A 24877-nucleotide genomic window follows, 5' to 3' on the forward strand; every position below is an offset into this window, starting at 1 on the left:
CTGAAAATGCTCTGTGGCTTTGGGAGCGTATGTCCTATGATACCCCAGTGTCAGGACACGAGCTGGTCAACATATTGCATTACACCAAGAAAAACAAGGGACCTTGACCTCCAGTCTTCACTTGAATACAAATGAATACTGTTTACAGTTGCTCATTCAGTACAGTTTTGACAGGACGTAAGGACACAATTAGAGTTTGTACAAAACCTGACATCAGAGAGTTAAGTTGAATTTTAAAAGTAGCTAGTTTCACAGGCCATTTCTTATTATTGTCAACACTGACTTCAAGGACATTAATCTCACAAGTTAATACAGTACATCTCTCATTTCTCACAGAAATCCACTGCCCATCTAGATTTGGCTTTGCCCAGGTTTCAGAAATATCTGTCCAGGAGGTTTTTGGTTTAATCCCCAAACAATAAGGTGAATGGATTTATTTTGTGTGCGTGTGTGAAAAAAGGTTTAATAAATTAATTAAACAGCAACAGCAATGAAATAGCAACAGTTTTTTTTCCCAGAATCAGCTTGTTAATCTGGATACACATGGGCAATAGATTTCTTACTTTGTAATTTGCTAATTGCTACTTTGCTAATTTTCCAAAAAAAATTGTCCACAAAGTAACTAGGACATTGTTTCAGGACAGACAGTGTGTTGTTATTTTTTTAACTGAAAGATTTCAATGCTTTGATGACCAAATAAATTAAACAAATTGAAGTAAGTTAATTTTACCTCCACTGGAACCACACTTCTCAGTGCAAACACATTTACAATCTACCTGAAACTCGGCCTTTTTACATTCACACTACACATTTACTGAATTTAATGCCACGTGTCTGTGTTTTGTTAACTTAGTAATTCCATTCTATTCTCCATATGCTATTATCACTACTTCAGTGTATTCTTTATGGGCAGTACATCTATTGCATGTAGAAAAATCACACCTTTCCTTCAGAGGGTTTTACAATACACAACAAATTATAAACAGTGAAAAAAATGAAGAAGCCTCATGAAGAGCAACACAGGGGGAGAGTCTGCCCAAGAAGGTGAGGTTTCTCCTTTTTTTTCCCTCCCTGTTTAATATATTTTTTTTATATTTTAAGATCCTCTGATGAAAAGGTGTGATTTGTGATTTTGGGCTTTATGAAGAAAATTTACTTGACTATTGTGGTCACAGCAGAAGTCTAAGAGATGGCTATCTCAAAATCCAAGCAAAACTCTCTCCGTAGTTAGTGAAAAAATATGTCTTTTGTAATTTGGATGAACTGATCTTTTATGAAAAGAAGGTGAAAGAATGATATTAGCAACGTTAAGGGAAGGAATAAAAAGCAGCACACATACAGTGAGTAACCCTGTAATAAATGACTGCTCCTGTTGTCAAAGATAACAGGACAAAAGCTACATTTGCTGGATCAGTACAAATAAAAAGAAATGATTCCCTACGTGTGCAGCCGCTCATTTTCTCCGTCACAATGCCACGGAAGTTCCAGAAACCCGGCTCACAGCGATCACACTTTGGACCCCCAACGCCCGGTTTACAGGAACACTGACCAGTGGCTGGGTCACATGTCCCCTTGTAGGAGCCGTAGACATTACAATGACAGGTACCTGAGGGGAGAACACAGCAACATGGACGTCACTTTTAACTAAGCCCTATACCGAAAATAAAAGCATGGATAAAGTGTACTTAGTGTGTTTCCCCTTTACTAAATCTCTGTACACCCTAATTTCTAAGCCTGCATTTTCTCCATCCATACTGTATCCCTTGGCTCACAGCTTGATGCGGCACGTTCTCCCCCATCTGTGTGCTATCGTTCATTAAGATCATCGAGAGATCTTTTTGTTGATACAGTGCAACATTATCATACAGTAATTATTCCTCGGATTAAGATGAAACATTTTCATCTCTGCAACATTGGTATCCTAATCACAGTCAAGGACAATAAGCCCTGTATGCTGAAACAGCCTGATAGTATCTACATTTTTTGAATGCGCCCAACAAACTCATCAAGGGTCAATGTGGGACACAGGAGAGAACTTACTGGGACATCCAGCCTGTCCGACTCCTAAGGCAGCCGTCACATTGTCGGAGCAGCAGCCATACACAGACAGACTGCAGTGCTGAGGTGCTGTAAGCTCAGGGATAGATGTGGCTGAAATCGCTGATTAGGTAGAAATGGGCGGGGGGGGACAAGGAGAGACAGAAGAACACCAACATTTGAGTGATTACTGTGGGGAGAGGGTTGGTGGTGGGAGTAGACAAAACAATCTCCAAGCAACATGTAACTTTTTGCCAACAATGAGATTGGCTTGAGGGGTAGAGGTGGAGAGGCTGGCAGTCAGCTTCAAGATAACAATTCTATTTGCTACTTTTCTTCACAATGGCTCAAAATCAAGGGGAAAATGATGCTATTACCTCCAGTGAAAACAAACAATGGCGTTGCTGGGGAATGCAGCTGACATTTACCACCTACCAGGAGGCATGTTCTCTTCATTTGTTCTTGTCTAATATTACGGAATTGCGCTGCCCTACAACCTCCAGGTAAAAAAAAAAGCCTTCTGCATAATATGAAGGATTGTGCCAAGCAGAGTCTGCCTGCACACATTGCATAGAGAGCTCTTTTGTCTAAGGATGCACAAACCTTCCAACCAGTGTGGCAGCTTTGAATACAGAACTACATTCAACAATACGAAAACAAATGTGTTCCCATAACCTGGTGCTTCTCCAGAAATGGGACAAGAACAGCAAAACATACAGAGAGAGAAAAAGGGGATTTATTTAACAGCCAAGGCAAAAATGTCATTGTTCAAATTCTCTCCAGGATTCGGACTGAAAAGTAAGTTGTAGAGATAAAGAGTAGAAATCTCTCCTTCCCTTTTTTCTCCGTCTTTCTCTTTTCCCCTCCCAATCTCTTTTTCATGTGTTGCTCATTTAGAGTTTGGAGGCTGGAGATACAGAGGCCATAAATCACACTGCTACTGGTGTGGATATAAGACCCCGCCTAATGGTGATGACTCGACTCGCTCTTTTTCCAGTGGTTTCCCACTCTAGAGATGGGCTTTGGATACAGTTCATTTAACTTGCCACTTTCCTGCGCTCCATTCAGCTAGCTGTACTGAGCCTATTAGGACAAAGAGAACTTTTAATTTCATATGTTCTTCCACCCTTCGAGGGTTTTTCCTCTTCAGTGGCCATTGTCCGGCACAATGCAGCTTACTGTGACGAGCAACATTACCCTCACATATCTGTGCAGATTCTCAGTCATCCAGGTCATAGTAAACCGCAACCGAAATAACCTTGGATTAGGTAGAAACTGCTCCCCAATCAACCAAGTTGATTTCCAAGGTTATTTCGGTTGCGGATTACCCTCACATTTTCAAGATCTGCTACTCTGCTTTCTCCACTGTGGTGATTGTAGCTAGTCTTTTATATTCCTGAAAGTTTACTCCTCCACATTTGCCTGTCTAGTAAACCAATATACTTTGGACTTTAATAAAGGCCCTGACCCGGAGTTGAGTTACCAGTCAGCTATATAGGAAATACTACAGTATATGAGGCAAACCTTTCAAATGTGCTTGCAACATATGGTTTTCAAAATCAGAACCTCAAGAAAACAAGTGTTTTTTTTTTCATGCTCAGCTAGTGAGAGCTGGTCTTTATAAGTCAAATGAGGTCAAATGAAGTTTCTACTCACATAGCTAATACAGAGGGCAGTGAAATTCCCCAAGATCTAAGTTTTTCCATTAGCCAATATGAGAGTAGAGCCCAAAGCGCTCGTACCCATAGAGGGCTCTTCAAAAAAAGATTGATTATCCATGGATGGTAGAGAAGCGTGACAGTCAGTGCCCAAGGAGGCCAGTTTAGGAAGGAGAAGAATCTGGAAGGATGTGTGTGAAAACACTGGCAGCTCTCTCATTCTCACTCTCTCTTCAACACTTTCCATCCTCTCGTTTAGATCCACAGAGAATCAAACAGCCTGGAATGATCACACAAAATCCCTTAAGTGCCTTTTGCCCTGCTCCCGGGCCTGAGCTAGCATCGAAGTAAAAGCTCTTCATTTAACATAGCCATGAAGAGGAAGGTGGCTAACCTTTGCTGCTTATCCCACTGATCTAATTGCTATTCTGGCTGATAAATACTGTTCATTTACATGCAAAGAGGGGGTCTTTATATTAATGTTAGCGGGGTAAACTGGTATCCCCAGGGTTAAGAAGCAATCTTGTGACCACAATTTAAATGATTTTTATTTGCCAGAATTTCTGGGAAGGAAAAGTGAACTATTATTGCTATCGGCTCAATTTGTACAGGGGCCCGTGAGAAAGATTCTTAACCCTGCACCCTCTAGCCAGTCCTAGAGGAGTGGTCAGTCTGGGGAACTGAACAAGAGCTCTACAGAAAAGTGTTACGTGTGTTGAGTCAACATTTCCCAAGCAAACTACACAAAGATACACACGACATTTAACCTTGACCTTCACTTCATTGGCTTATGGCTACAGCGGTCACACTGCACAAACAACAGCAGTGTTGTTAGAATAATGTTCCAACTTCATACTACCCCATCAATGGATGAAATGAGTGGAGAAATGGGATGTCAATGACAATGAGTCTTGGCAAGGGTGTTTCTGCATACTGTAATGTTATTAACTCTCGAGTGGTGTAATGTACCGACCTGCGCAGGGCCCCTGATTCTGAATCAACAAGTGCTCTTGTTTCTCACATCTGGCCTTCTTCAGCTCACACTCGTTGTTGTAGTTTTTTCCATCTGAACCACAAACCTACAAAAGAATCACAAAAGGTTGAGTACTGCACAATACAAGGTTTGACCCTAAGCCTAATACTGTAGCTACAGAGGGTGACAAGTCAAAGAAAAAACTGGGTGGCCTCATTCAAGATGACAAAGCCCCCATCCATAAGACAGAAGGGGTCACTGAATGGTTTGTTGTATGAAAATGATGAGAATTACATGCTGTGGCATTCAGAGTCACCAGATCTCAACCCAGCTGAACACCTATGGGAGATGTTGGAGCTATGTGTTGGACAGCGTCTCCACCAAGGTGCACTGAAGCTGTTCTGGTGCCCAACAGTGCCCAGCACCTTAATGAGACATGTTCCTTTCATTTTTCACCCATCTGTAACTTATGCCATACTCACTGCATGTGTTAATGAGGCATATCCCATATGTAACATGAGAGTTCATTTCTTGCAACTAGAAAATTTTCACTGTGTATATTCCAGTGTGACTGAGTTGTTACTCTAAGACTAAAACATGTGAGTGGTTACTGTCAGTAAGCTGAAGGAAGCTGTACCAGGTTGTGAGGAACACTTTTGCAGGTGAAGTCACAGATGCAACGGTCCTCCTCTGCATCCTCATCCCACGAGCCTCCAAACATACGACAGCGGTCCACTTCACAGCTCTCCACGCCTGAGCCTGACCCTCCAGAGCCACAGTCTGCATCATACAGCATAAATACAAAAAATGTTGAACTAAACGCACAAGGCAGAGCCCCTTTTTCAATGCATCAGGTAGAAACTGCTCCCCAGTTTTATTTCTCTATAAGGTAAGGCTACATTTACACATTAGGAGCATTGAAAAGTTAGGATAATTTACATTACTGTCACAGCAGTCGTGGGGAGAGAGTATCAAAGGCACTGCTGTTAGAACAAGATAATGACTAACTGTAGTGAGGGCAAAAGACTGACTAAATAAATTAGACACAACACCTCTGCACCAACAGCAAAGCATCTTTTTCATTTCAATTAAATTAGAGACAAAAAGGAGAGGGAATTATTAACCCTGGTTTCCAAATGTGCAGAGAGAATTGGTGGCACAGCCTGCTTTATGGGTGCCTGCTTCCTGATATGAGAATGCAACTAATTGCAAAATGTTCTGTAAAATCTAATTATCTTCTGAGACTTTAGAGAAAGTTGTCCAGGCAGTTCTTTAACTGTGACCTTGGAAGGCCTTGGATTTGTTTTAAAACCACACTTCTCTGGATCAAAGTAAAAGAGATGCTCAAGCTGACCTTCCTCGAAACAGAGGTAGCAAGGCAAAGTTAAGTCATATAACCACAGGATTTATGCTTTCACAAAACTGCTGTCATTGTTTACCTGTTGTGAAAACTTTAGCTCAAGGTAAGGAATCCAAAAATTAAAGGGATACATGAAAACCGGAGGAGGGACTCTTTGGGGTTTCATTTGTGAAAAACAAATCATGGGTTGTCAGGTTGTTACAGAGTGCAGGCAAAGAAAGAGTTAGGATACTGCTTTTGAAGTTGAACATTTCACCTACAGTGGAACTCCTGAGGGAGAGTAGGTGAATGTGTGTGAAGGCAGGGAATGAAAGCAGTCAGCAAGAAAGATGGCGAGAATGTCAGACAGAAAGAGAGGCACCCTGGGGGCTGACAGAAAGTTCATTTAAAACAAATTTGCTATTCAAAAAATGAATATAGTCTGCCTAAAAGCTCCCAGTACAGCTGAAAGACTTAAGGAACATCAGGTAATCAAGGTGTTTCCTCCTCTTCCCGGCTACTTTTAGGGCCCATTCAACTCTGTATTGATGTGCCGTCTCTAATGATGAAATCTCTGCTGTAGTGGTGGAAGTGCCATGCAGCATAACCCATCTTCGAAAGTACATTATGGAGCGGGTCACAGTGCAGGGGCAGATGAAGCCTAGCCTGCTCTTTGATAATGGTCATTAGCAATGGGCTGTGACAGCTCTGAGAGGTCGATACAGTGGAGAGGTCCTTACTTTATTAGCTGTGGATACAACAATGGCACTGAAGCTTAGTGCATAGTTAGGTCACATCCCCCACAAACATCAGGACTTGTTAAAGACTCGCTCTGTTTCCATTTTAAACCAGCAGTATCTATGTCCCTAATCCATTTATACTTGAATTTGCTGTTGTAGTTACCTATTGATCACGAACCGCAGTCCGAGCTGAACATAACATCTTGTGACGGGGCTAATATGCTGGCTAATGGCTTTAAACTGCCAGTGACATTATCACAGGTATTTGACTTCAGATGTCATCTAAGAATGAGAAGTCAATTGACTCCAGAACAGATCAGACAGAGAAATAATGAGAGCTGAGGCACTGGCAGCTGCCCACCTGTATCTTTGTACTGTAAGGCCAGTGCTGCAAGATGCAGTAAAAGGGAAATGCAGGCATTGCCAATTCATATTCTGCTCAGGACCCCTTACTGAGACAAGATAAATACATAAATAAAAGAAGTAAGACATTAGAATAGAATAAATAAGCGTGAAGGACGAAGGGGGGTCCTAATTAGCTGTTGCTCTTTGATGTGCACGCCACCCACACTGCCTATGAACCTTTCAATTAATACATCCCCAGCTAAGATTGCTGCATCAGCTATTCTCTCTGCACTCCTCATCCATTCCTTTTTACTCAATCAAGACAGAAGCCTGAGTCTATTTAGCCAAGGGAGCCCCATTTAGAAGACAAAATTCTGTGCTGGAGACAAGAAAGGCAATGAATAGCATAAGAATTATGTTCAAGAAAGAACAGAGAAGAACACGCATTACAAGGATTTGACAGTGGAGATAATAGAAGTGAAAGAGAAGCTGTTATCTAGTTAAAGCCATCTAGAAAACAGAGAAGAAGACAAGAGAAGGATAAAGGGTAAATAATAAAGACAAAATGTGTGTGGTGGACTGTGATGCAGCTTGAGGATGTTTGACCTGTGTGGATGTTGGACATCTATCATTCGAAATCCTTCTTCATTACGGCATGTGTCATGGGAAAGATCAAAAATGAGAACAGTCTTTGGAGAGGGATGCAGCATTGTGCAGTCTGCCATCAGCCCCTCGTACGGCCTGAGCTTGACAGATACGACAGTCCAAATTAAGTTCCCATAAGATAGAACGGGATGGAACATCATGCCTAGTATGAAGGGATGTGGTGTTTGGAGATGGAGACGGATACCTCAACAGAAGGTTACATGCTCTGTGATGGATGGTCCATGATGGAAGGATCCACTAAGCTCATTCTGATGAGCTCTGTTAGCACCTAGCCATGCCCTCCCATGTCTTTTGAAGTTTTCCTGATACAATCTGTGCAATGTGAGAACCACGGTGTGGACTGTGCATCACTGTGTGATTCTGCTCTCATAATCTTGTTTATTAAACGTCTATTCAATTAAAAAGGGCCTGAAGCCCTGTACGTGATGCACTGCTCTCAGTTGCTACTTCGTCAGTGTCGAGAAAAGGAGCTAAGGCCAGGCCTACCCGAGTGTGAAATTAAACAGGTGATAAATTTCTGTGTATGGCCAACAATGAGAACACTGTCATTTTTCATTACTGTTAAATAAAAGGTGGGAGAAAACAACTTCCATTTTTATGCTCTGTTCCCCCCTCCCCCTAGCAAGACTAATGAGGATGGTTTTAAAGTCAGGCCTATGTAAGTGAATAAATCACACGTTCTTCCTCTCAAGGCTTATCTTTGATATGAAGTATGGAGTGGGGCGTTGTGCATAGTAGTGATGTAGTGCTTTGCTGCTGTCTACAACAGGGCCAGAAAATACAGTCTTTGGCTTTTTACTTTGCAACATAGTGCTGTATTACACAATATATACTCCTAATTTCACAAAACCTACCACCCATACATCTAGGCTGGGCTGAATATATCAACAACAAATCCTTTTTATGGTATGTAGCCAAAGAGAAGTATTCTACCTCCAAACACAGATATTTCAAGGGGGTAAAAGAGCAATGTAGTTTTGATCATTTTACAATCCCAGTAGAGTTCCTGTGGAAGGTTAAATTTCAGGGGCTGAAACGACTGTGGACAGAACCTGTAGACAAAGACAGGACCAGTGGTCACCCCTAGGGTGAAATTTATCGATTTCACACAGTCCCATCTCCACCCATATCTGTGAAAGCATTGCTGCCCCTTTTGATTTGATTGATTTGATTTATTTATTCTTTCAAGCATGTAAAGACAGTTGATATATCAACACACATAATTTTACACATATCCAACAAATGCTAATCCAATATCAATTTGCTTATACCTAGTACATGCTTGAATGGAGTAGGAAGAAGTCAGACTTATCCAGTCCTACCCCATGACATCATCTTACCATCATTGGTTTGCAAGCAGTAAATAATTCTCTTCTACACCACACAAGTAATATACTAAAAAAATATAACAGAGTGTTAACATTCGTACATAATTACATTCTTAAATAATTATCTTCTACACCACACAAGTAATATACTAAAGAATTGTTACAAAGTGTTAACATTCATACACCACACCCACAATGTTCCATCTAATTAATCATTGAGCCTGTTCTTGCATATATCTTGATTGACACATACCTTTATATTTATGTTTAAACTCATCAATTCTATTACTATTTCTTAAGTCCACACTTAAATTATTCCATAGTTTGCTATTTTGTGCTGAACATATCTGATATGAGATTTCCAGGAGAATTTGTCATCAACTATGACACCTAGAAATTTTATTTCATATACTCGTTCTATATTAGCTCCCCCACTTTTCAATTGAAGTTCATTATCTAGTCTACGATTCCCAAATACCATACATTTAGTTTTATCCAAATTCAGAGATAGTATATTACTATCACACCATTTCTTTATCTTCTCAAGTTCCTGTGTAACCCGTCCAGAGAGTTGCTGTAGGTTTTCACCCGATGCCCATATGGTAGTGTCATCAGCAAATAAGACCACTTTCACTAAATCAGAAACCTTGCATATATCATTAATGTATAATATAAATAATTTAGGTCCCAAAACAGAACCCTGAGGCACTCCACATACAATGTCCAGCTCACTCGATTGGTATTCACAGAACTTCACAAATTGACGCCTCTGTGTCAAATAACTTCTAATCCATTTCAGAACCATTCCTCTGATCCCATATTTTTCTAACTTGTCCATTAATAATTCATGATTGATTGTGTCAAATGCTTTTTTTAGGTCAATAAATATCCCCATTGTGTATTTCTTCTCATCCATAGCACTTGTAATGTCCTCCATCAGGTCGGTAATGGCCAAAGATGTCGACCTGTTCGACCTAAAACCGTATTGGCAATCGGAGAGGATTTTATGTTTGTCAATAAATGTGTCTAATCTGTTATTAAAGAGTTTTTCCAGAATTTTTGAAAATTGTGACAACAGAGAAATCGGTCTATAATTTTGTGAAGTTGTGCTTATCACCAGATTTATACAGTGGAATCACCTTTGCTATTTTCATATTATTGGGGAACTGACCAAGTCGAAATGACATGTTAAAAATATGGGTTAATGGTTTGCATATCCCTTCAATTACCCATTTAACAGTTGTCATAGTGATGCCATCACTATCACTAGATGTTTTGTTACCACATTTATTCACTATCTCTATAATTTCCTTTTCAACTATGGGCTTCAAAAACATAGAACTCATGTTCCTTTCGATTGTATTATTATTATTTATAGTGACGGATGTATCATCTGTACAAATGCTTCTTGCTAAACCAGGACCAACATTCACAAAGAACCTATTAAACTTATCTACTACATCCTCCAATCTATTAACCGGTGTATCATTATCCATAAAATATTGAGGGTAGTTACTCTTGCTGGAACTGTTTCTAATCAATTTATTTAATATATTCCAAGTACCTCTCATGTTATTTTTATTATCCTCTAATACTTTAGAGTAATATAGTTTCTTACATCTCCTCAAAATCTCAATTAATTTGTTCTTATATGACTTATATTTTTCTTCCGCCTTCTTTGATCTGTCCTTTATGAATTCCTTATATAACGCATTCTTCTTTTTACATGCATTCTGTAATCCCTTACTCATCCACGGTTTCCCACTGTAATTCCTTTTGTTTTTATACTGCTTACGAGGACAGTTCCTGTCATATACTTTCTTAAATATATTTAAAAATTGCTCATATGTTTTATCTAAGTCTTCCTCTCTCTCTTTTGTCGAAAGGCACAATTTTGATGGAGAAGAGTGCTAAATTAAGAAAGACATGAGTGGGTGGGATGGCAGGGTGTGCGAAAAAAGGACTGTATTGTGTAAGCCTGATGGTTTTCACTGAATCAAAATGAGCATGTCATGGAAAAAAAGGAGCGTGTTCAGAGACAATATGAAAAAGAAAGTAAAATCGAAAAACTAAGCCATCAGGCACCACGAGCAAAGCAATGCCCTTGGGGAGGTGGAAGAGAGCATTTTTGCCTGCTACCAGACAATCGAATGACAGTGAGAACAGAGTGTGTGGATCTTTGTGTGTGTGGTGACAGTAAGTCTGCATCAGAAGCAGGTTTCTTCATGCTCCACATACAAAAAAGGTCACTTGCCCCAGTCAATGAAATGACGTGAAATCGACCACAAGAAGCTTTGGCAGCATGATTCAGCCCACAGGCCTAGGGCCAATACGGTAGATAATGATAGGAAGAAAAAAAGGGGAAAAAGAAAGGAAAGAAACACCGCTGGCTAGCAATCAAAATGGAAGTGGATCCTCTCATCTCTATTTGCTCTGTCCTCTATCTACCCCCTCTTTTCTCCTCTTCAGTCATCCCTCCTGCTGGCAGGAGTAATCTGCTCCCCTTCACACCTTGTCAGTGGATGACTATGTTCGCCGTGATGACCCACCAGCCATAGGGGAGCAGCGTTGCTGTCGTCTGCATGGTAACCAGAGCTTGCCGTGTTGTTCTCTCCAGAGCTGTACCCAAAATGGGCTGAGCAATCTGTCACCGCCGATCAAGATACGACTCGCACGGTGAATTAGATCTCATTTATTCAGAATGTGGAGGAACAATATCTACAGGCGCAGAAATAAGGGGTACTCACATTAAGTGCCATTGGTCACACACTTAAACGCATAATTGGATAGAAGGGCTTGATAATATGTATAACGTAAATTCTCAAATAAAAGCTGTCATTTAATAGCTGTGACAATACAATTAAATAAACCCTTGCCCTTAATAAAAGCCTAATGAAACTAATTGTGTCTCACGGCTCATGATAAATTCAGAAAAATGTACTGTTCTCATTCAGTGTATACAGTATCATGCAGCAGTATACAATATGGTGCATTCACCTACTGTATATTAAATCTATTGTCACTGAAACTAAACAGGTCTTACAGATATTTCACATTAAAAGCATGCTAGGAAATTTGAGGTTGAGCTGCTGGAAATATTAGATTTTTTTTTCTGACTAAAATATGACACAACATAAAAAGGTAGGCTAAATAAAAAAAATAAAGGGTTATCTCTAAAATGAGACCGGGTCTATCTGCTACTGAGGTAAATAAAGAGCCAGACCACTGTGTGAGAATTTATGGTAGCTGAAGAAATGGAGTACAAGGGAAGCGCTGATAAACAAACAAGACATGCCACAAAGCATGAAGTTAAAAAGTTCAGCGGACATGAATTTTATCACCCAGAAGTAATTTCTGTTCCTGTAACAGGCTTTGTTTATGGACACACAGTACTGCTTACTCATATTTTGCTGTGTTACCCTGTCATCATGCTAGTGGCGGTGCAAATGAAGTCGGATCCATTATGAAAATCCACAGATGATTGAATCCTATACAACAGGTCAGTTGATAAAGATAATTACATCATTTCAATGGCCAATTGGTTAACATAATTACACCATTTTGAAGTCCATTTCCTACCTTCATCACAGCTGCCGGGCTTCACCACATCAATCCTCTTCTTCTGCACACAAGAGGACAGGTGGAGTTCGCACTTGTTCTCGTAGGTGGTGCCGTCACTTCCACACACTGGGGAGAAGGCCTCGCCTGAGCACGGCGGGCACTCGCACTTATTCTGGACACACCGGGCGCCCCAGGCACAAACAGAGCTGCCACATGTTTCTGTATTACACACACAGCAGAGGGGCAGGTCAGAGCATGATGGCCTAACACAAAAATGGGAATATTCATGGGGTTGTTTTGATGAATTTCATTGACAACAGACCCTAAAATGTATCTCTGCAATACATATTTAAATGATGATTTTTTTTTTACTTTTCTCATGCATGCTGCTTTCTCTTAGTAGAGCCCTCTATTAAAACGCACTTATACAGTAAATATTTCCATATCCAAGTATCCTGTAATTCCAGTTTTGACAAGTTACAATGGGAACTGCCCACATGTAGCTGTAAATTCTAACTTTTTGTGTTTTACTCCTGCATTTTATCCACTTACTTTTCTATTTTAAACTCACTTAGGATTCATGTTTACACCAATAACCACTTACAGTATATTCTTCATTTGATGGTGGGATTCAAAGATTAGTATAAGTATGACACAGTGTAAGTACTGGACACATACTGTATACATGTATGCAATACTTACTGCACTCTCCTTGGCTGACCACGTGGAGGTCCATCTGTTCTTTGCAGGCCCGAACGTGCAGCTCACACTCGCTATTGTAGGTGGTTCCATCGCTGCCACACACAGGCTGATGGGATTCTACACATTCTGATGCACACACACACTGGCCACTCTGGGCATCGCAGATTGCCCCGAATGAGCAGTTGGCGCAAGTCTCATCTAGATGGAGATAAGGACGAAGGCAAAAGCTTAGTGTTGGTGTGTTTACTGTGTGTGTGTGTGTGTGTGTTTTGGGTAGTTTTACATTAGTTCAGTGGCAAGCAGGCCTGAGATTGGAAAATATTAAATCCCTTTTACACTTTTTATATGTTGTTGTGCGCTCTTAAAACTGAATCAAATTTCTTTTATGTTATTAATCCACAAAGGTATTGATCTTACTGTTTGTTGAGCCTAGAAATGTCTCTCAAATGGCTACAAAGGTCTCACTGGTTGTTAACGTGGCATCAAGATAGTGCTATTGTCAAACGCAGTAATCTTTTTGCAGTATTTATGTGTAATCAACAGCCATAAAACAATTATTCAGTAAAGATTTGTTGTTGTCTAAAGATTCAGTGCAACAACACAGATACAAAAAGTGTAGTGAGGTAAGGTTTCCATTCTGAGCGTAGAACTGGTATAAAACTTTATCAGAATCCACCTGAGGTACATTCAGTTGAATTTGAAATACTTTACAAAGGGACATGCCTGTTTATTAAAAGGTGTCACGGTTCACATGCATGTGGGAGCTACAAACCAAGCCATGAAATTCAAAAATCTCACAGCAGATTCATGCGCAAGAGAATTCTACTGAGGCAAAGATGCAGGATAAAAACAACAGTTCCCAGAAACATGGCAGGTTCCTTCAACAAAGACATTTAGAACCAGCCAAAGCCACGTTTTCTAGAGCTGAAGCTAAATAACTGAAAACAAAGAGCTTCGGAAATTATCAGCAAAAATAGAACAGGCTGCCAGAAGGACGAACATCTCCGCAGCACTTTATAGGAGAGTGGCCAGAATGGAAAATGCTCCTGAGAAACAACCACATGACAGCGTGGCTGGAGTTTGCCAAATGACAAGAATTGTACACTTTGGCCCAAATGCCAGTTGCTGTATCTACTGTAGTGAAAGCCAGATCATGCTCATCAGCTGGCTACTACTAACCCTATGGGGAAGCTTGGTGCCAGCACTATCTTTTAGGGATGCTTCTGAGCAGCAGGTACTGGGAATCCGGTCAGGACTGAGTGAGAAAGTCACACGTTCACGGTTGTATTCAACAATTTGTATGGTTGGTCTCATCTGCCTTAAAACTGTGCTATTTTCCACAGCACTTTGACTGAATCAGTCAGCCGTTAATTGTACTTTCTCTACAAAAGACTGAGTTGAGACATCCAAAAGGCTTAAAGAGCTCTTTCCTTATTAGCTAGAGGATTCACTTGGATCATCACTGAAGGAACTTCCTCCTTCTGGGGACAGGCTTTCCCCCGATAGAAACAGCAAGGCAGGGTTAGACATGTTCATGGTACTGAAGGGTGTCATGGGGCCAGGAAACAAATGAGAATGCAAGTGTGACGCTTCATAGACAGATAGGGCTAGCAACACCTCTCCCTCTGACACCAATTATACCGGGAGGATTGCATTAGCACAGCTCCCTATCGCATTCAATTAGGCCCAGGCTAATAACCGCTGCTGATTTAGCACTAATTGAGAGAGGCGAGGCTGGCCGCCGGAGCCTTGCACATTATTAATCTGTTTATTACTGTTTAGGGTCTTTCATTTCCTTCATTTCTCCATCTAGTGCTGGCACCCATTCCCTCCTCAGATAACAGCCATGACTGTGAACTGGATATGGAAGTATGTGGCACTTAATATATAGTTAATTGTCTACAAAAACAGCATATTGTAATATAGTAGAATGACACATGGCTATGAAGTCATACTTAAAAATGAGTGAAACATGTAGGCCAATGTTCCCCCTAAACAGATCTGACCCGGGGCTCTCAGTTTCAGTTGCTACATCATCCATTGATATTTTAGACAACAATGTGGGTTCAAACTTTGTGACAACATATTTGGCAAGACCCTTTCCTCTTTCAGCATGACAATGCCTCTGTGCACAAAGCCAGATTCATAAAACAATGGCTGTTCAACCCTGGTGTGGAAGAGCTGAGCTGGTTTGTTCAGAGCCATCCAACGCTTTTGGGATTAAGCGAAACATCGGATGCAAGCCAGGCCTCGGCCACAGTGGCCGACCTCACTAATGCTCTTGTTTGCTGGACAGGAGCAAATCCCTGCAACCAGGTTGCAAAAACATGTGGAAGGCCTTTCCAGAAATGAAGAGACTGTAATAGCAGCATATTAATGCCCATGGGTTTCGTATGAGGTGTTCAACAAATCACATACAAATGCAATTTAGGGGTACTCGTATACTTTGTAATTTAAGTCAAATGATTTATGACTCAGACTAAATAATAATCAAATGTAGGTGATCGGATGTTGCTTCTTCTGCCTCTACAGTGCAAGTTATGGCTGAAAAGGTTGTTTGATGAGGACGATTTATAATAGCTGGGGTTTTCTGTGACAAAATACATAAACATAAAATATAAGTGTCTGTGGTTGCTGTGGTCGGGGCTCCTTGCTGGTTGTGGCAGCTATAAATCAGGAATTGGAGGTGGTGAGTGTCGTCCTTTATCAGGTCTTGTGTCCGGATAGCAGCCTCACTTCTTTATCAGCTCAGGCCCCTCACACCTGGCTCTCCACACTGCATGATACTCCAGAAAACATGCATTGCAAACGGACAGAAAAGGAGGGTCACATCACTTTTCAGTGGTAAACTGTTTACATCTCTTTCTGAAGGGACATAAAAAAGTTCACAACCATAAAAACTTCAGATTTTAAGGCAAAACCTCTGGCAGGCCAGGCATAATGGCGCATAGTCATAATGTTTAAAAGTGAGAGCTAGCGTGTTAACATTGGAACCTCGGACCTCTCATCTGATTCAAACACCTTTCATGTCAATCAGTGCTGGAACCTCTCCAACCTACAAAAATACACAGTGTAGGCAACATCAAAGTAGGTCATTTAAGGGCTTCTCGTGGAAGATCTAATATAATCTAATACCAACAGTAGCTAAAAAAACTGCATATCACTCTGTGGCCTGTCAAGCCCAGCCTTTTCTTTTGCTGATGACCTGCTGAATTTAGTCAAGGCCTCCTTGAAGTCCCTTGGACCTACATGAAACCACTGATGTTGCACTGTAACTGCTTCTGTGTTTGGTGGTAGTGATTTGGTTTTAGAAGTGAGTATGAGGTATTGGAGCAGTTTGGTATAAAAGGTGTCCCTGAAAGCATGAAGAATTGAATCACTGAGAAAAAAAAACAAAACACAGACCCTCCAGCTTTATAGCATTTTGTTGATATTCTCACTGGGAAAAATGCTGAATTGTGGCTGAAGGGGCCTGGGCGAAGTATTACCTCTGGATTAAGCAGAAAGAAGTAGGCTGACTTGTGTTTTGAAGGCTCGTGAACATGCCTGGGTGATAACAACTCCCCTGTTGACGCCTGCCTGGCCAGTAACTCAGCCCCCCCGACTTTCTCTGCTCCTCCTCATCTTATTTACCTCCATCTCCTTCCCTCCCTGCATTTAATACTTTCCCCTTTTCTCCTTCCTCTGCCCTTTTTCACTGTGTCTCTCCTGCCACTCTCATGCTGCTGGTATGACCTATATCTCTTACTCATCTGTGTACAGTATATCATTTCCAACACCTGTGGGAGTAAAAACGGGAATGTATTATTTCCTTTTCTCAGAGGATTCCTGTGCTTCTGCTCTCATCTGTTCAGGTAAAGCCGTATGAACAGCCCTTTTTGCGAGGTGAGTGATATCCAGCTGGGGGTCTATTAACTGAGTGCACCTCTCACAGTCCACTGTTACAAGGTCACCTGCCATTCAAACGCAGGAGGAGGAAAAATCTCAGAATAATAACAAATTTCACTCATATCGCTATCGGGGTGCACCTGAGTCATATAGATAACCACTATTTTTCGAGCCCAGAGGGAAAGAAACTGAATTATGACTGGGCCCATGAGAGACTCTAGTACTGTAAGTCCCACACACAACCAGCCAGTTAGCCGCGCATGGACATATTTTCCGTGGTGTGGCACCTCTCTCACCTCTTAAACTATTGCTGCCCTCACCTGCCCCCCTAAGCTCCAACTTGAGTCTGGAAGCCATAAACCTGTCAAAGTTTGGCCATCCTGTGCCCTGCTTGTGTCATATAGACCTACAGCTGATCACTAACAGGTAAAATTGCCTGTTTAAATCCCAGCATCAATTAAGTTAAATGTAAAGTCTGTTTCTGTTGCTGATCGTCACATCTGATGCCCCTCATGGACATAATGCTCTAGTGTGTCAGTCTGGATGATCAAGGTTTCACTCCATCACTTGTCATTTGTAAATAGGGTCTGTATTCAACACTAAGCTGTGTCGCTGTGAACCATCCACATCATCGTATAATGTATGTGGTTCAACAAAACACGCAAACACTCCCGGATGCCAATTGTGCATCTGAATGTGCATTGAGTCGACGTCATGAATCAATCACCACAGCTTAAATTTCAATATCACAATTTAGAGCATTTCATTACGCAGGACTTACATGTTACTGAAGATCGGATCTTCAAGCACTCTCAAAAATGCAACATCATGAATTTCCACCACATTACGCCAGTAGGCCTATTCTTTTCCCTCTCTCGAAGAAAAAAAAAAGTGATGGAGCATCATTCCAGTGTGTTCTGCCAACACTAGACCAATGTATAAAAATATATAAAGACCTACTTAATGTAGAATTAATAAATGAAAAAGTGGCATAAAATTTTGTGTTTCTTCCATTGCTCATGCCCTCATCCTTTAATTCCAATACTTCCAGTACCACCTGAAGGCAACATGTTTTTCCTCCTTTCTCTACACTTTTCTGCTCTATAAACATGTACTGTACAGTATATTAGTGGTGGAAATAGCTTGCGATAATTAGGTGAGATAAGAGTTTAAGTCAGTCAGTTATGTGCTGAATAAAGCCCAATAAAGCAGAAAAGCCCAGAAATAACCCACCATTATCATTGCCATCATTCCTCGGCCGGCCCTAGCCTGGCAAGCTAATGCCTCAGCATTTTTATGGCACTATTGCGCTGAGGCAGGCCTGTTCCTCTGGGAGCCAAGAACCATCCATAGTGCTGGATTACAGACAGGGCCCACCACCTCGCCAGCTTGCTCTGCCTCTCGCTTTTTAAAATAAAGACTATTCATTACAGCCAAGGGACCCTGGGCCGACATACATGGCGTCTACTTGCAGGACGGCACACCAAATTGAGTCAGCCCACCTGTCCCCCCCAACCAAACATGCTCTTACTCCATTTCCTGTTGGCATACATCATTATGCACTGGATTTCAATTTAGAGAAGGCTGGGAGGGAAAGATGACAGATGCAATACACAGGCAGGCAGAGAGAAAACAGTCCATGCAGGTTCCCTCCAACAACTAAACCTATCATCTAAAAGAAACTCAAACCACTACTCAATTTACAATGCAATCAGACTAGCTCCTCCAAACAAACTGGACCCATAAACAGTTTGAACACTTTAAGAGAAAACACTAGAGTATAATTTCACACCAGCAAAGTGAGACTAATTCGGTTGTATTGATCATTCTTCTGACGGCTCACTCATCCACAAATACAACACCACAGAGGCCAACTCATTTTCATTGTAATGATCGTCAAAATATACAGGAAAAAAAAATTGTAATAAAGCTGAGTAACTGAGACAGTTGGGCCAAGGGGCTAATATAACCGCTGTACTTCTGCCCAGCATGTGTGAAAAGTGAATGGCTTGACTGTAGACAAAGCAGTATACTCAATCACCAATTAGAGTCCACAAGAAAACTAGCTTTCCAAGATGGCATTAAGTCATCAAGAGAGTTCACTAAGTGGGTTTACCAAGCTGTAAAAATCTGTCCATATGGCTGTGTGCCTGCATAGTGGATCTGAAGATATTTTCACCACTTGAAGCTCTGCTGTTGGTGGCGTACTAATGACTAGCTGATACTCCGACAATGCAAGACAAAGCCAAATGTCTCATGTAGCCAATTACAGACAAGTATGCTCTGGCCTCTCCTTCTCTGTGAGTAAAGTGCATCTGGACTTAAAGGTCAAAGCAAACAAAACAGAGTTGCAGTGCTAGTATAGAAGGGCTGAAGAAGAGCAGAAGGCAAGAGATGAAGAGGAATGGAAGATGGATCAGGAAACTCCTAAAGAGACCTGTAGTTGTATAAAGTTTAGTTTGGACTTTGTTGGGATTTAAACTGAGAAGCCCCAGTAGTTCCCACATGATTATAGCTCCATATGCTTTAGTTATTAATATTTGCATATTCTAACTTTACAAACGAATTCAAGCTCTTTTTTCTGTTTGGGAGCTGTGATTGACACAATTTCATAGTGATTTCACAACTGTAGTATAAATGACCATATGGTGTAATGAAACTGCAAAGTGTATGAACATAATGCTGACTGCCAACTCATGAATAGGGTGCCAACATACTTTAGCTTTGTGGTTCTCTGGTGTTTTTTGCATGTGAAGATACTCACCACAGGGTCCTTTGTGCTGGATATGGATGGCCTTCTGCAGGGCACAACCCATCGCTCGCATCTCGCAGGGGCTGCCGTAGCTTTGGCCGTCTGATCCGCACACTGGGTCTGATGTTTGTGGGCAGGCCTCGGGGCATTCACACACCGGTTCATTGTTCTTAACCACGCACACGGCCCCATGATCACACTCCTTATCCAAACAGGGGCTCGGTATGTTGAGATCTGAAGGCCAACCACCCAAGAGATACAGAACAAAGTTAGAAAGGGGATACTTAACAGAGTAGATGAGGAGTAGGAAGAATATAAAGTAGAGGTTGGAGAAAGGTCTGGGACTAGGGGCGACAGGGAGGTATGTTAAAGAGTATAGCTACAAACCTGCATGTTTTTGTTAGAAAGGGTTTGGGAAGGAAAAAAGATATGATGGAATATGCAATATTCCCGGGACACCTTTGCTTCCTTAGCATCCTATGTCATTTCCCTGCCTTATGCCTATCCTGGTTCTTTGAAGAGTCCACCAAATCCGGTGGCATGAGGACAGCTGATAAAACCACGACCCTGTAGCACAACAGAGATGAAACAGACTGCGAACAATGGTTGCACAGTCTTTTTATTCAGGCGAGTAAACGCCTGGATTAATTGACGTTCCCAATGTTCCCCTTCAAAGGCTACCATTTGCATCTCACTGAGAGCCACAGCTTCAACCAAAGCTGGTTGAACTGACATGGAGGAGCTAGAAAAGGAAGAGCGCTGTGGAGAGAGAAAATGTAGAGAGTGGAGGAAGAGAAAAAAAACAGGCAAAGAGAAGAAAGAGCCCTCTGCTTAATAATTCAAAAAAGGCAAGCTCCTGGGCAGAGGCAGATATGAAATATGAACATCACAGAGAGGTTTCTGCTTCAGTCTCCTTCTCATGCACTAGCTCCAGCATGACTTCATTAAAATGAGGACTGGATTTTGCACCTATGACTCTCAGTGGCAGCAGATGGGTGTAGGCTAGGCTGATCTAACCTGACTTGATCAAGAGAGAGAGAGAGAAAAAACTGTATTAACAGAACTTTGATCACAGCCTGCAATTCTGACTCAGTCAAGTCTTTATAATGTACTGTATGTGTCTATGATAATACTACATTGTCACTGTACGCCAAGACAACCAAGCACAAGGGCAGTTTCTTCCCCAGGGCTGTCACTCTGATGAACACTTGACCCCTGTCTGTCAGCATTGTTTACTGCCTGTTTATACTGCTTATTTTGCATTGTTTGCACTGTTTGTTGCTTGTTAATACTGTTTATTTTGTAATACTACACAGCCTTATGTTGGTTTACTGTCTACTGTTGCATTGCATGGGGATATGTACATGCACATTCAGAGCCGCTGTACCAGAGTCAAATTCCTCGTGTGTTCGACACACCTGGCCAGTAAATCAGATTCTGATTCTGATTGTGTATAATGAGACAAGGTGCCAGAGTGTTTGTGCCAGTGCGAAGGGCTTGGCTTTATGGTTGGATGGTGTAAACTCTGGTATCAAAATTAAGCAAGAGACAATAACCAGGCCCCAGAGTGATTTTCAGCTGGAAAGCTTTACATATGGGGGATGGATCCCTCAACTAAATGTGGTGTGTCTGTTGATTAAAGGTTAAAGAAGCAGATGGAGGCATTTAATAATTTTTGATGAGAAGCAAGGGTGAAAATTGAAGGTGGTGCATTTTATACCTAAAGTCAAACAAAACTTCTTCTTTTTCTAGTTTGCCTTTAGAGGGGTGGGGGGGCTGTCATGGAAACAGTCCCTTGTAATGACACCACCCGTGGCTCCATCATTACCATGACCATTATGAGATTAGATGGCATCACAGGGGGCCATCACGTCGTGCTTGGTGCCCCATGATTCATTTATCAGCTTAGAAGCATTCTGTAGTGTCTCTTCTCAAAGCATTAGTGCTGGGCTAAATTTTTTAACACAGACACGGGCAATTAGCTAGTTTCACTCTGATTAAAGTGTAGGTAGGGAAATATGAGTTAGGGATAAATGTCAATCCTACAAAATTGTGGTTGTATTTCAGGTTCTCAAGCAAGGACATCCCCTCCCGTTTCCAAAAGGCAAAACACAGCTACTGATTCTTATGTTATGATGCCAAGCTTCTGTGTTAAAAGAATTTGGAGGTGCCACATGTAAGCTGTTCAGTGCCGCTTAATTTTGGTACAGCTTCAAAAACAATTGATTTCCCCATGATTGCTTTTCAATGCCTTGTGTGTGTCTGTGAATGTGTGTGTGTGTCACAATCTTGTGATCCGAGCTTAACTGTACAACCTTGGCCTCCATAAGAGTTCACCAGCCCACTACCCAAGGGCAGGCTCCTAAAACACAACTGCAGCTGCCGATAACGCCTTTGTCTCCCATTCTCTTTGTTTCACACACACAAAAAAAGATGAAAGAATTTTCCTCCAGAACTAATTTTCTATCATCCTCTACCTCTGGGGGGCAAAATTTCTGCCTGATTTATTAACTGGAGAGGGTGTGTGTGGTGGGGAGAAGAAGACAAAACTGAATGCAAAAATCTTATGACACAGTTAAAACACTGAAGCCGTCTTTTTACTGGCTCTTGGATCCAGGCAGAAGCTTTGAAATGGCAGCCTGTCACGACTAAAGCTTGTGGGATGGTGTTCACAAGCCTGTTCTAGCTGTGTTTCTCTCCCTGGTCTTCTCCCAAAAATTTAAATCCATCTCTTCATGCATGTGTTCGTGTCTCTGTCAGGCAGGTCCAGAATAAAACAAACTTGCTGGGTTTAAACCTGGCTATTTGTATGTGAAAATTGGCTTGACAGCCAAATGGGAACATCAGCAGTGCTGAACACATAAGCGCAGTAGCCAAGGCATTTTTTAGTTGCTTAGCAGGTGCAGTAAGGGGTCTTTGGTGGCAGTCAGGAAAAGCCAGGAGAAATAACGATAAAAAGTAAACCAACTGAGAAGACTTTACATTCTGGGGGTCACCTCAGTCTGTATCCTCTCCTACCAGCTGCTGTGTAATTTTTCTATTATGATTAGTGTGATATTTGGGTGGCACGGCCCAGCTTCAGGACTTAGAGGGGATTACTTCAGGAAAGGCTGCGCTGTGTCACCACACCCAGGCACGGACTCTGGCTGACCACACTGAATGCAGAGAAAGCAGGTTCCTCTGAAGTTTGATATCTGCTTACCTGTCAAAGTATCATTACTAGCCACTTAGAGGTGCTATCTGACAGGTACAGTGGAAGGGTGCCACAGTGTAACTTTTAAAGCTTCACAACACTTCGTTAGGTCAGTGTGATCGACAGGACTCTGGCAGTGATTGTGTGGTCGGCTCCTGCAGTGAACAGACGTACACTGTTAACCCCCCATAACATGTCTGTGAAATGCTGGGAGATTATTTTGGCGTGAACTTCCTCCCATATCCATTCAGCTCATACATATGTTAATTGGACTTTCCCCCTCAGGTCCTTGTGCAATTCCAAATCACTCCCTGTATTATGCAGGGCAGTGAATCAGTGTAATCCAGGTGATGCTTGCAGTAGCCAACTGGCAGGGAGAATCAACTATAACTGCAACCGATTACAACAGGACCAATGGGGCACAACCAATCTGCAGCAAGCCCCGCCCTCTGGGCTCCTTCACCTGCAGGACTTTGACTCGCTTTGCTAACAAACATTAAAAACATATAGTTGAGGTAAAGGGAGGTGCAGAGGAAATGCTGTATTAACATACATCAAAAAATCATACCCGCAGGCGGTGTCTATCTATCACTGAATACTTATCACAGACAGGAGGTGAGTCAAAGCTTCTTTGTGCATTTACAACCAAGAATGTGCTGCTCTTCAAAACAGAGACAAGCAAAAACACTGTGCACACACACCCCAGACATGTTGGGGTGTGCACAACAGGAAGTTTCAAAAATGATGTTGAAGATTTCTCAAGCTGACGTATGCAAAAGAAAGTGCAAGTAAAAATGGAAAAGCAAAGCTCTCCAGTAAAAACAGAGGCTGCAGCATGAGGAAGGGCTCAGGAATAACTGAAAATTAAATGAAAAAACAAAAAAAAAATAGAGAAATTGGAAGCGCTGCATGGTTGATCACAGGCCGACGGCGTGAAACAACCACGGTGCCTCGAGTCATTTCTGACACCCTGTTGACTCACATTTCTCTGCAATTTCAGCGACAGCCTACAGGCCACAGTAAGTGGACCAGCGATCCGTGGCTGCTGTCAATCTGGCTCCCACGGCACTTCCTCTAATTAAGTTGATTAGGAAAAACAGCACTGGAGAAATCAGGCTGACTTACACACTCAAGCTTTACATCTGTTTGTGAGTCCAATCACTGCAGCCGCACATCGCCGCGAAGGCGGAGATGCTCATCAAACAAACATGCAAATGATAAAATATTCGACACACAGTCTTGACACCTAAGGTGACTGATTTCTCTTTCCGGCTTTGCAGAGCTCTTTGTCAATGACAATGTGTCTGCTGTTGAGTGATTCTGCGTTAACCTCCAGAGGCGACAGGCAACACATTTCAAGCAAGTAGCTCACACTTGCATGCGTCTTTCTGCACTTGCAATCATGCACCCACACACTCAGCTGTGTACACAAGAAATGACAAAAGTGCTGTGAATAAAGAATTTGTGTCTGTAAAACCAGTTCTTTCATTTGTTCACTCCTGGTTTTTCTTCATGCGTGTTTGTTTTAGTGATTTTACAGAATGATCCTCCTCTGCATTCTCAAAAGCCACACTGCTGCTTATGTTCCTACTTTATGAGCTGCCTGATCACCCACTTCCTCTTCTACAATTTTTCTTAACTACTACATTGTAGTAAGTCATCTCACATGCTTTCAGTATCTTCCACTAATTCAGT

At 41.7% G+C, this 24877-nt stretch overlaps 1 protein-coding gene across 1 annotated transcript in view; it reads right to left on the reverse strand.

Annotated features, from left to right (window-relative positions):
- agrn (agrin) overlaps positions 1-24877 on the reverse strand; it is a 235319-nt gene that overhangs the window by 47474 nt on the left and 162968 nt on the right. Inside the window, exons 8-14 of the mRNA XM_020612511.1 lie at positions 20002-20223; positions 13350-13547; positions 12666-12866; positions 5306-5448; positions 4669-4774; positions 2041-2160; positions 1442-1606 (exon numbers count right to left, since the gene is read on the reverse strand). Coding sequence (XP_020468167.1) covers positions 1442-1606; positions 2041-2160; positions 4669-4774; positions 5306-5448; positions 12666-12866; positions 13350-13547; positions 20002-20223 — 1155 coding nt within the window. The remainder of the gene's footprint in view (positions 1-1441; positions 1607-2040; positions 2161-4668; positions 4775-5305; positions 5449-12665; positions 12867-13349; positions 13548-20001; positions 20224-24877) is intronic.

The sequence above is a fragment of the Monopterus albus genome, unplaced genomic scaffold (genome assembly GCF_001952655.1).
Source record: "Monopterus albus unplaced genomic scaffold, M_albus_1.0 scaffold126.1, whole genome shotgun sequence".
In the NCBI taxonomy this organism is placed as follows: Eukaryota; Metazoa; Chordata; class Actinopteri; order Synbranchiformes; family Synbranchidae; genus Monopterus; species Monopterus albus.